Below are 12,815 nucleotides of genomic sequence, written 5' to 3'. Positions count from 1 at the left end.
CAATTATTGACAAACACCCTGTTTAGAGGCCTGTGGTGATTCTTGCTCTGAAAGAATGAATGATCATTCAAGTTACAATGAACAGCAACTCCTTGTGCCCCTGTTTTCTCAAGCCAGCAATAAGTTACAAATTGTCTTAAATGATTTCAACTTACTTCAGATCCTCTCTCTCCTTTTAGTCCTTGTTCACCCCGGTCACCTGGCTCACCCTTTAATAGGAGCCAAAACAGAAATCACATATAAAGCAGACACCAAATAAGATATGTTAACATTAATGTTTTTAAATGCCAGAATTACAAAGAATGCTTTCAAAACATACTGGGGGCCCTTGTTGTCCAGTGGCACCTCTTGGTCCTGGTATACCCATGTGACCCTATGAATAAAAAAGGTTATATTATTAGAATAAATAAAGACATGTGACTTAGAGAATAGAGTAGTATCACTTAAAGTGGTAGCAAAATGTTGCAAAATTCAATTTAAATATTATAGAGATTATGCGTCTCTCTTGGAAAGAGTATAGAACATAATAGCCACTGGATATAATGATGACTGAGAAAGAGTGCAGAGTTGTTGTTTTTTTTCCCATATAGGTTGAATGGTGGCCCATCAAAAGATGTCTATGCCCTAATCCTCAGAAACTGTGAATGTGATCTTATTTGGAGAAAAGGGTCTTTGCAAATATCATTAAATTAAGGATCTTAGAAGGAGATTATCTTGGATTATCCATGTGGGCCCTAAAGGAGTGATGTAGCCACAAGGGAAGTTGTTAGCCACCAGAAGCTGGAAGAAGCAAGAAAGGATTCTTCCCTAGAGCCTACGGTGGGAGCACAGCCCTGCTGATATCTTGCTTTTGGATTTCTGGCCTCCACAACCGTGAGAGAATAAATTTCTGTTGTTTTAAGCCACCTGGTCTATGGTAATTTGTTATGGCAGCCTCAGGAAACTAATAGAGCAAATAACGAATGAATAAAGAGTTTGAGAACAAATTTCTTTTATCAACCCTTTTCCAGTGTACTATGGTCTCCATTTTTACAAACTAAGGTCACAGCCATTTAGATAGTAGATTTACTGGGCTTAAGACTGGTAGTCGTTACTGCATATGCCAAGACATCAAGTGATTCTGACTTCGGCGATCTGTCATCACCCCAGTTCTCCTAGGAAGGAATGCTGGCCTACCACATTTTTACACCTTTCAAGTGTGTAAACAGAAACTAGCAACAAACTAGGGGCATGTCAGGTGAGAGTTATGTAGGAAGAATTCCACACGTAATTTCTTTTATCCCCTTCCCTACTGTCCTCTTCACTTCAGATTCCTTTCTTCCTGTGTATTACAGAAAGAATGCCATAGGAAGGACAGTTATTAGGCTCATCTCCTTTTTCTGGGCTAGGAGAAGAAGGGATTACATACTTAAGGCTAACAATATTTATTCTCACAGAAAGATCAGTTGAAGCCTTCTTTGTTTGCATTCTGTGAGGCAAATGGTCATGGTTTTAAGATTCAAATTCCTGATAAAGTAAATGAATCCTGTTTAAGGGAGAGAACAGTTGCAAGACAGAAAGGTTATTTTGGAAAGCTTTCTATATAGCACACAGCCATAACTAAAGAGAAGACGATTACTACACATGACCTTTACCAACAGAACATGAACAGAGTCAGCAAAAGTAACAGAATCAGGTCAATCAAGAGGGAGCTTTGTTCAAGTAAATATGATTATTGTAGGTCACTTATTAACTCCTCTCAGGAGAGAAGCAATTGGTGAAAAGCTGGGGTTACAAAGTGAAGTGAGAGTAAGCATACTGAGTAAACTACAAAACTTAAAACCATCATGGCCTATTATGGTTTTGCCACCACTCTATCTGTAGTTTTACAGAGACCTTTTTAGAATGATCATAGAATAGTCAACTGCCTCTCTTGGCTTTGTGATGTTTGGATACAAATCTTACGAAAACCAAACCTGTTTTCTAGGAGCTTCACTATAATTCCTTTGGTCCTTTCCACCCCAATAAAAATTGACAGACTGTTTTTCTGCAGTGGTAAAAATTATAAATATTAGGTCTTTTGTAATATTATTATAAAGCTACGTGGGCAAGATTACAGGAAGTGACTGATTTTTCCTGATGATATTAGTGGTGAGATGAGTTGGATGGCCAAGGGGAGCTTGGAGAGGATTTTATATGGGAAGTGATAATAAGCTGAATTTTAAAGGATGAGTGTTCCAGGCAGTAAAGTAAAAGGAAGGCGTTCTGCAGAGGAAACAGCATAGGAGAATAAATGGAGGTTGATCTAACACAACATGGTAAGTGGAGAATGGATTTGAGAGGGCTATGACTGGGGATAGGGAGTCTAGTTAGTAAGCTACTAAAATAATTCAGGCAAAAAATGATGAAAGCCTAAACTAAAGTAGGGCAAAGTGGATAGACTCCAGAGGTATTTAAGAGGTCAAATGAAGTGGCCAATTGAAGTTGAGAAATGAGAGGATAGAGAAAGGAGAGAAAGAGGAGGGAGAGGAGGGAGGAAAGAGAAAGCAAGAGAGACAGAGGGAGATAGAAAGAGGGAAGATTCATTTACTAGACATCTGGATGTCTGGTGGTACTATTCACTGAACCAAGGACAAAAAGAGGAGGATCAGATTTGGACAGGATGATGATACTATGGTTTGGGACATGCTGTGTTTTCTGTGCTGATGTCCAATAGCTATTTGGATATGTATGTCTGATGCTAAGGAATGAAGGCCAAGTGAGGATTTAGTTGTTATTTTATCGTATGCAAAAAATTCTATGGCCTTTGCCAAACCAAAGTAAAAAGGAGTTTAAGACAGTACATAACTTATTCAGTGTATTTCTAGGGCTTTAGCTCAGTACATAATTTATTCAGTGTATTTCTAGGGTTGGCTCACATTAGTTTAGCCTGACTTAATCTGTGTGTTTCTGCTCATATCTTTAAAAAGTGAATGTTGACATTATAGTATTCTTATTCATACCATGTCCTCTGACTCTCTCTCAAGCCTCAAGTGAATTTATCTTGACCTATGTGATGTATAGTTTTCTGGATGACAGCGATTTCACTATATCTGCTTTTATACTGATTAAATATTCTTATCTTGTGTATGTGATGTCCATGGAGTCAGGGACTGTGTCTTGGGTGCCCCGTGTTACATTCATAGCTCCCAATCCATAGCAGATACTAAAATATATGCTGAAGGGACCAGAGATTTAATTATATGTAACACATAAAATGTGTCATATACAATGATGCCTAATAATGATTTACTGATGATAATGAGCAAGACACTTGACTTTTGTGATTTTCACTTTCTTCAAGAGGAAAAAAGAACAAAGGATGGTGGGAAGGATTACAAAATGTCTTTCAATTGTTCATAGCCAAATGGGAACAAAATTTTCATTACCCATTCCATTTTTTTTTTCTCCAAGAGGGTAATCATTCACCACAAGAGTTTCACCACAACGGTAAGAATATTTGTGAACATAGAAGTGTTTTTAAAAGCTTGGTGATTATTCAACCATAAAAAGGAATGAAGAATTGATACATTCTACAACACAGATGAACCTTCAAAACATTACGTAAAGTGAAAGAAGCCAGACACAAAAGGTTATACATTGTATGATCCCATTTATATGAAATATACAGAATAGGTAAATCAATAGAGATAGAAAGAAGAGTAGTGGTTGTCAGAGGTTGGGAGAAGGAAAGTAACTTTAATGGGCATGGGGCTTCCTCTTCAGGGTGATGAAAATGTTCTGGAATTAGGCAGTGTGTGATGGTTGTACAATATTGCCAATATACAACACTAAGTGTCTCTGAATTGTACAATTTAAAATGGTTAAAATGGTAAATTTTATGTTATGTGCATTTTAGCACAATTAAAAAAAGATTGACAATAATTCTGACCATCAGTTTACTAGAGTGAAATGATAGTGTCTACAATGCCCATATAGAAAAGCAAACATTTAGCAATATCACCTAAAGCTACAACAGTATAATCTAACTCTAAATAAAGCATGGTTCCCCTGTATGAATCAAACTTGTGCTTGGAAAAACATGGAAGGGGACAAGTGTAGGTATTTCGTGACTTTGAGATGTCTAAGCAATAAAGTTACTGTGATTGTCTGGCACTAAATGGCTTTTTAAAATAGATCTATCAACAAATGATAAAATGACTCCTAAAGCCTAAGGAATAGGATGGAATAAGACAGAAAGGAAAATGTGGCTCACACTAGCTCATGAAACATCCACAATTGAAGACTTAATCAGGACTATTTATGGAATGAAGAAGGAAAAACAGATTCCATAACGAGCCTAGGGAAAAGTTTTCCTCTGATGAAGGATTTCTGAAGAATGTATGACTATCTAGAAAAATGGGGGCGGGATTTTTCTTTTCCTAGCCAGGTGAAGAGATTCTTTTCTTCTCCCAATAGAATAGTTAATTGTTTGTTTGCCAATAGATTCGCTGATGTAGCTACTGACTGTAGTTGGTAGAGGCCAAAAGAAGATATTATTAGAACCTGATTTTCCTGAGACTGTGTGGAGAAGTTATGCACAGAAAAAGTTTAAGAAGTTTAAGAAACTTCTCAAATTATGCTGGAAGCAGTGGGTTGGTTTCTCAACCCCAAGAAAAGCTAATTTCAAGTAAATCTATTTGGATTCCTTGCATTAGGAAACATTGTAGATACAAATGTTATGTAAATTGGAGACAGAACATATAAAATCTTCTAAAAAATGTTCCTCTGAAAATAGAAAAAAATATAAGATGGCCACACCCAGAATTTCACAGACATTTAGAACCACCTTCAACATTTGTTTCAAAGAGAGTTTTGGGAAGTGAAAGTTGATTTTTCAGATTTCAGGCCTGAGATAAATCAGTGTATTAATGATAATTATCTATCTACCAGCTTGTCCCTTCAATCTGGCAACCTAAGTCTTCATTGCAGACATGATCACAGAAATTTTACATAGAAAGGTATATGTTGGATCGAATAACCCATCAATTCATTGTTAAAAATGAATTATGTTTACATACATATTATATACTATTATGTACAGGGCTCAAAACAAGACACTGTACAAGAAGGAAAGAAGTCATATTCAGGACTTGCCTGGTGGCACAGTGGTTTAGAATCTGCCTGCCAATGCAGGGGACACGGGTTCGAGCCCTGGTTCGGGAAGATCCCACATGCTGTGGAGCAACTAAGCCCGTGTGCCACAACTACTGAGCCTGCACTGTAGAGCCCGGGAGCCACAACTACTGAGCCTGAGCGCCTAGAGCCCCTGCTCTGCAACAAGAGAAGCCATGGCAATGAGAAGCCCGTGCACCGCAATGAAGAGTAGCCCCTGCTCGCTGCAACTAGAGAAAGCCCGCGCACAGCAACGAAGACCCAATGCAGCCAAAAATAAAGTAAATTAATTAATTAATTTTTAAAAAGTCATATTCAAATTGAGAACCTAAGATATTTTCACATTAAAAATAATTAGCAAAAACTATAGTAGCAGAGGATTGTAAAATATTTGTACCGAACGACTTCCATCAACAATAAATACTATAGGACTACAGAAGAGGGAAAGATTGCTGTTAGTGTAGACAGGGGAAAAGGGAGTATGAATTAGATTATAAAGGACAGACAGGATTTATGTAAGTAAAGTTTACATAATTTTTTGAGCAGGCAGAGAATGTTGTGAGCGAAGGAATAAGACAAGAACTATAGGGAGAGAGTTAGCAAATGACCATTTTGTTTAGCATATGACATTATAAACACAAAGGGACGAGATATAGGGCAGGAATACAGAACACGCTCAATACAAATATGCTAGTAAATAATGACACTGAATAAATTCTATACATAGCCTAATATAATTTGAGCTGATAAAGCTGGTCTCTTAAAATCCTTCTAAGAATCGAAGAGGATAAGAATTGACATAAGAATATAATGGCATTTATCCAGCCATTTGACAGCTCTTTTAATGAATTTCTATTATATACCAGGAACTCTTGTGTTCTAGAAACTGGGGATATAATGATGAAAAAGACAAGAGTCTTATTCTCATGGATCTTATATTTTGTTGGGGGAATACGGATGATAAAAAAACCCCAAGTGTATAAAAAGGTGGTAAGATAGCATTAAATGTCATAAAGTAAATAGAGTAATGAGATATAAAGTGACAGACAGAAAGGACAGTTAGAGAAGGCCTCTCAGAAAGTAACATTTCGGTTGAGAGCTGAATGATGAGAAGAAGCAGCAGTGGAAGGAGATGATGGTAATTTTAGAAAGAAGGAACAGAAAATACAAAGAGCTTCTTCTGGGATCCAAAACATAAGACATTACTAATTATCTCAATGATGCTTATTTTCATTTGCAACTGAGCAGAACCACAGAGAGCCCTATTCAAATTTAGAAGCAAGGTGTGAAATTTACAGTAATTACCTTATATCCCTCTGCTCCAGGCTCTCCTCTCTCTCCTTGTTCCCCCATTGGGCCCTACAGAGACCACAGGCAAAAACAATCAATGGGTCTAAGTATCTGTGAATGCAGATGATACAGTTAATGTGGAATATTTTTTCCCTAAAAATATGAAGCCAAATGTACAACAGTTTGTTTAGTTCCACTAAATAATTTCAAAGGATTGGATTTTAGTGACACCAAGAACTTCACAAGCACTGAATTATTTAAAGAGAATCTCATAATGATTCTGCTAGAAAAAATATTGAAAAAATGAAGTCCAAACAATGTGAATTTTCAGATGAGTAAAGTATGTTATATAAGATATCAAAATAACTTGCATTTTTACTTAATGTTAAAATGATTGAAAAAAATTTCAGCAGGACCAGTCACTTAATTAATTCCATTAATTAGAAAATATTATCTTTGATCATCTTTTAAAAAGTATCTAATAGCTAATCTTACTTTACCATTCTTCATTAGAAATTATATTATTTATTCTTTACTCTGTGAAATTCTAATTATTAAGATATAAATTAACCTAAAAGAAATTACATTTATTCATTTTAATCCTTAAGGCAGAAACTAATAAACTTCTACTTTTAACTTTTTCTAAACATTCCTAATATAAAATCTTTGATACGATAAGATGTTCAAATTATCTACTCTAAAATGCGCTTGAAAAATCAATTATCACATATTAGGACCTACTGTTTGAAAAGAAACTTAAATTGAAATTATTAGCAAAACCCTAAAATTTATTATGGACCGTTAATGGATAAATTTTAACTTACTCCTGTGTGGATAAAGATATTAGACATAATGTAAAGACAATAATCTCTGACTCTGCTTTAATTATTTAGAATATTCTTGGATTAATTTTCACACCTACTAGATAAAATGACCATTGTTATACTAGACTTTTAATACATTTATTATATTTCAGTGACATTCTTTGACCCTGGAATACCGGAATCTGGGGAAAACAAGCACTACTATGCTTCACTTGCCCACATTTTACCATTTACTTAAAAAAAAAATTTTTTTACTGGAGTATAGTTGATTTACAATGTTGTGTTAATTTCTGCTGTACAGCAAAGTGACTCAGTTATACATATACATATATCCACTCTTTTTTAGATTATTTCTCATATAGGTCATTACAGAGTATTGAGAAAAGTTCCCTGTGCTGTACAGTCCTTATTAGTTATATCTGTTTTATATACAGTGGTGTGTACGTGTCAATCTCAGTCTCCCAATTTGTCTGCCCCCCTCCCCCTGCTTTCCCCCCTGGTAATCATAAGTTTGTTTTTCTACATCTGTGACTCTATTTCTGTTTTGTAAATAAGTTCATTTGTATCATTTTTTTTTAGATTCCACATATAAGTGATATCATATATTTGTCTTTATCTGAATTACTTCACTCAGTATGACAATCTCTAGGTCCATTCATGTTGCTGCAAATGGCATTATTTCATTCTGTTTTATGGCTGAGTTAATATTCCATTGTACATTTCTGCACAATTTCCATATTTTTGTCTCTCAGAGGTTTAGAGAGACTAGAATACATTTGATAAAGAATTTAAAAAGTATCATTCCATCTCTTAATGATTTATTTCCTAAATTTACATAAGTTTTGGGGTAACTTGGAATTCTTTTTCTTCAACTGAGGTATACTTGATATACAATATTATGTAAGTTTCAGGTGTACAACATAGTGAGTCACAATTTTTAAAGGTTATATTCCATTTATAGTAATTATAAAATGTTGGCTATATTCCCTGTGTCATACAATATATCCTTGTAGCTTATTTATTTTATACATGGTAGTTTGTACCTTTTAATCCCCTAAACCTATCTTGCCTCTCCCCACTCCTCCCTCCCCACCGGTAACCCCTAGTTTGCTCTTTATAACTGTGAGTCTGCTTCTTTTTTGTTGTATTCTATTCACTATTTTGTTTCATTTTTAAATTCCACATATAAGTGATGTCATACAGCATTTGTCTTTCTCTGTCTGATTTTTTTCACTTAGCACAATAATCTCCACATACTACATATATACACACATACACTATATATATACACACACACACATGCTACATCTTCTTTATCAGTTCATCTGTTGATGGACACTTAGGTTGCTTTCATTATCTTGGTAATTGTAAACATTGCTGCTATGGACATTGGGGTGCACATATCTTTTCTGATTAGAGTTTCTATTTTTTTTTCTGGATATATACCCAGGAATGGAATTGCTGGCTCATATGGTAGTGCTATTTTTAGTTTTTTGAGAAACCTCCATACTGTTTGCACAGTGGCTGCACCAATTTACATTCCCACCAACAGTGCACAAGGTTCCCTTTTCTCCACATCCTCACCATCATTTGTAATTTGTGGTCTTTTTGATGATAGCCATTCTGACAGGTGTGAGGTGATATCTCACTGTGGTTTTGATTTGCATTTCCCTGATGATTAGTGATGTTGAGCAACATTTCATGTGCCTGTTGGCCATCTGTATGTCTTCTTTGGAAAAATGTCTATTCAGGTCTTCTGCTCATTTTTTAATTGGGTTGTTTGTTTTTTTGCTGTTGAGTTGTATGAAATGCTTATATATTTTGGATATTAGCCCCTTATTGGTTATATTATTTGCAAGTATTTTCTTTATTCAGAAGGTGTCTTTTCATTTTGTTGATCGTTTCTGATAAAGAATTTTATATATTCTTATTAGATGAGTTTGCCTCTATATGAGTTGGCTTGATTTTATGAGAAAAACTCTAGAATCTTTCCTGTTTCTAAAACAAAGTATACCTTTCAACCATCTCCAAAGAGTCAGATCAAAATATCAGGAGCGACTATATATTTTGATTCTTCTGTTTTAGGATTCTTTTATCCTATATTATATCATGTGAAATATGGAAAATTTAACCAATTATTTCTGTGAAATAGGCATTTTTGTTTTACCCATTTAATTTACATATAGCCTTTAAGATTGTTTTAATCAAACATGAACAGAGAGACAGTTATTCAGATAATCAAAGATAAAATAGCTACTTTAAAAAAATCATGGTTACAGCTAGTCTTTACAATGTTTATTAGAAGACTATAGACTGATAATCTTTAAAGAACAGTGGCTCTAATAACCGGTTAGATGAGTTTTGAAATCATTTGGTAACTGTGTATAAACTACTACAGGAAAGGATACAGATCAGATTTTTAAAAATCCGTTAGAAATAAATCTGAATTTGATGTATAAAGAAGTATCTGCCCTAAATGTCTAGAGTATGTGATTTTTTGATAATCTCTGTAAAAAAGTTGTTATCATGCATTTAATGCCGCAAATTAGATTTGGAAAGTTACTGTTTTAAATTTCTATACTATGCTAAGGATCTTGACCTGAATATAAACAGTTTTTATATTTAGATAATAAAATTGATTATATATTTAGATTATAAAATTGCAGATTACTGCAAATAGTGCTCTTGTATAAAACCATGTTATAAAAGTAACTAAATAAAACTCCTTGAAAAGATGTAATTGGTGTTGTGAATCTATTGTAGTAACTGTGTTTTATCTTAAAACATCAAAATAATTTTAGGAAAAACCTACTGGTTCACCTCGAGGCCCAGGTGGTCCTAGGACTGTGTTATCTTCTCCTGGATAACCCTATGATGAAGATGATTTATAAACAAAACTAAATTAATAAAATAAACTTTGAAATACGAAGCCTATTATTTCCTAATATGTTATAAAATATGCAATCTGGTTTTATCTTTTTTAAATGAAAAACTTTTATCTACAAAACTTAGCACATGATAATTTATACACGGTTGTAATTCATACATGGTTCTCTTTGGAAGTGTCATTCTGCTTTAATTACGTAAAAAGCACTTTACTAATTTTCTCAAAGTGTCTGTTTTCCAATGATACTACAAACCAAGAAGAGTACTGCTGCAGTTATTCTTAATTCATAAAAAATTTTACTATAAATGTATATAGTTAGTCATTTAATCTATAGTCTCACAATCACTTTCAGTAATTAATATTAGTTTTACAAACTTTTACAGATTGCAAAGTACTATAACATATATCATTTCACCTCAATCTTGAAACAACCTATCAAAGATTTTTTAATAATTTAAGTTTTTGCCCCTTGATATTTATTTTTCTTCTAGAATTTATAATACTTCCCAAGTTTAAAGTGCTTTTTTTATTCTTTGAAAATGTTTCCATACATACTTTCAGAAAGAACACATGAATTCAATATTTAATTTTATGATAAAGAAGTCAATATATTCATACACACCTTTTCTCCTTTAGGTCCTGGCAACCCAGAAAGTCCTGGTTGACCTTCATGGCCCTAACAGAAGGACAAGTAAGTAGACAGTCTCCATATCATTTGTATGTGCTCTACCTAATACCGTCATGGCCACACTATTAGATACTGCACTATTCTGAAAGAAGAACAGGATTCACTCTACAGGGGCATGAGACCTAAATATGTTAGAAAGGTTTATCAGGAAATTTCATCTGAGTTTGTATATTTGGGATGACATCTTCATGGAATGTTTTTATAAAAATATACACTTCTTATTTCCAATTAGAAATGCTTACCCTATATCCTGGAATTCCTGGTTCTCCAGAAGGTCCCATCAATCCTAACTGTCCCTAAAAACAAATTAAACGTTAGAAAGAAAACAGACAATTGTTTAAATCATTAACCTTGTATTCCTATTATTTAAAATTTAGATTTTTAAGGTATGATATTTTACCTAGTCTGAAATGGGAAAACAAAACATAATTCTCCAACTTTCATCTTATTTTACTTCTGAACCACGTAAGTTCCACAAAAATACGTTTCTTTGGTTTACTTCTGGTATGAACATCCTTAATCATATTAAGATAAATACTTTCAGTTGCCAGAATGCTGTAGGCTTCCAGCAAATTCTTGGAAATATAGTTTGTATCTGTCAAAGTTTGTGGTACACATGCATCGCTAAATACTAGAGAGTGAATTCTGATAGTTTTTAGTATTGTTATGATAGGATCAAGAACACTGTACTCACTGCTAGTTTCAGATGCTTTGATGAACACAATTTCAGCTCTGGTCAAAGTTGTTAAAATAGAATTGGTTGACAACCTATGTATAATATTTACCCTATTAATTACTCTTATTATCAATATCACACAGATGAGGAAACATGTAAGTTAAAGGCAAATCTGTAAATGTTCCTAAACTACTGAAAAGATAACTCAGACAACTGAAAAAAGCAAGAATAACACTCTTAAAAATGTCCTATCTTTAATATTATCAAAGTTTCCCTATCAACTCTCCTATTTGAGTCCCCAAATAAATAGGAGATAAGGAAGTTAAGGCACAGAATAAGTATGTGACTAGCCAAATACCACACTAACCAGAAGTTCTAATCAATGTAATAAGTAAGGATAATAAATATGAGGAGATGATACGATTATTTACCTAAAGAACCCTGAGAATCATCAAAATTCATTCAAATGAATATAAAGTTTTAAAAAAAGGTATTTTACACAGCATAATTAGAAGATGTAATAGAAAAAGGATTACCTTAAAAACAACAAAATCTATAAGAAGCTAACAATGAACCTAATAAGATAGATGTTAAGAACAGAGATAAAGGAAATAACAAAACTTTATTGAAGGATATACAAGATATAAGTAAATAAAAAGACATATGGTGTTTCTACAGTGAATGATTCAATATTAAAGGAACTTGCTAAGTTGATTCTGAAGTTCACATGAAAGAAGAAAAAGATCATAGTAAGAGCCAAACTTTTCAGAAATATAAATCATGAAGTATTTGCCCTAATAGATCTCAAATGATACTGTAATGATACAGTTATTTAAATGGTGTGGTACCGACCTAGGAACACACTAAAAAATCGAGAAAAGAAGTGAAAACAGACCATTATTTAAGAGTAGCTTACAGTAAGGGTAGCATTTCAGAAAAGTGGGAAATAGATTGTTTATAAAATAGTATTGGGGCTTCCCTGGTGGCACAGTGGTTAAGAATCCACCTGCCAATGCAGAGGACATGGGTTCCAGCCCTGGTCTGGGAAGATCCCACAGGCTGTGGAACAACTAAGCCTGTGTGCCACAACTACTGAAGCCCGCACACCTAGAGCCCATGCTCTGCAGCAAGAGAAGCCACCACAATGAGAAGTCCACGCACCACAACAAAGAGTAGCCTCCGCTCACCGCAACTAGAAAAAGCTGCGCACAGCAACGAAGGCCCAAAGCAGCCATAAATAAATAGATAAATAAATTTAAATAAATAAATAGTATTGCAACAACTGGCTAAGAATCTGGGAAAAAGAAAAATTAGTCC

The 12,815-nt window shown here is 34.1% G+C and overlaps 1 protein-coding gene and 1 long non-coding RNA gene across 9 annotated transcripts in view; one reads left to right on the top strand and one right to left on the bottom strand.

Annotated features, from left to right (window-relative positions):
* The window catches only part of COL24A1 (collagen type XXIV alpha 1 chain), a 425,611-nt gene that overhangs the window by 73,342 nt on the left and 339,454 nt on the right, over positions 1-12,815 (bottom strand). For all 7 annotated transcript variants that reach the window (XM_029227745.1, XM_029227744.1, XM_029227743.1 and 4 more), the window contains 6 exons: positions 11,065-11,118; positions 10,757-10,810; positions 10,060-10,116; positions 6,439-6,492; positions 320-373; positions 156-209 (listed from right to left, as the gene is read on the bottom strand). In XM_029227745.1, the coding sequence (XP_029083578.1) occupies positions 156-209; positions 320-373; positions 6,439-6,492; positions 10,060-10,116; positions 10,757-10,810; positions 11,065-11,118 (327 nt within the window). The remainder of the gene's footprint in view (positions 1-155; positions 210-319; positions 374-6,438; positions 6,493-10,059; positions 10,117-10,756; positions 10,811-11,064; positions 11,119-12,815) is intronic.
* LOC114898377 overlaps positions 1-12,815 on the top strand; it is a 28,498-nt gene that overhangs the window by 8,676 nt on the left and 7,007 nt on the right. For both annotated transcript variants that reach the window (XR_003794347.1, XR_003794348.1), the window contains exon 2: positions 10,771-10,825. This is a non-coding gene — a long non-coding RNA (uncharacterized LOC114898377). The remainder of the gene's footprint in view (positions 1-10,770; positions 10,826-12,815) is intronic.

This window comes from Monodon monoceros, unplaced genomic scaffold, assembly GCF_005190385.1.
Source record: "Monodon monoceros isolate NGI ecotype Baffin Bay Population unplaced genomic scaffold, NGI_Narwhal_1 Super_Scaffold_18, whole genome shotgun sequence".
NCBI lineage: Eukaryota > Metazoa > Chordata > Mammalia > Artiodactyla > Monodontidae > Monodon > Monodon monoceros.
This window is presented reverse-complemented; position numbering and strand designations above follow the sequence as displayed.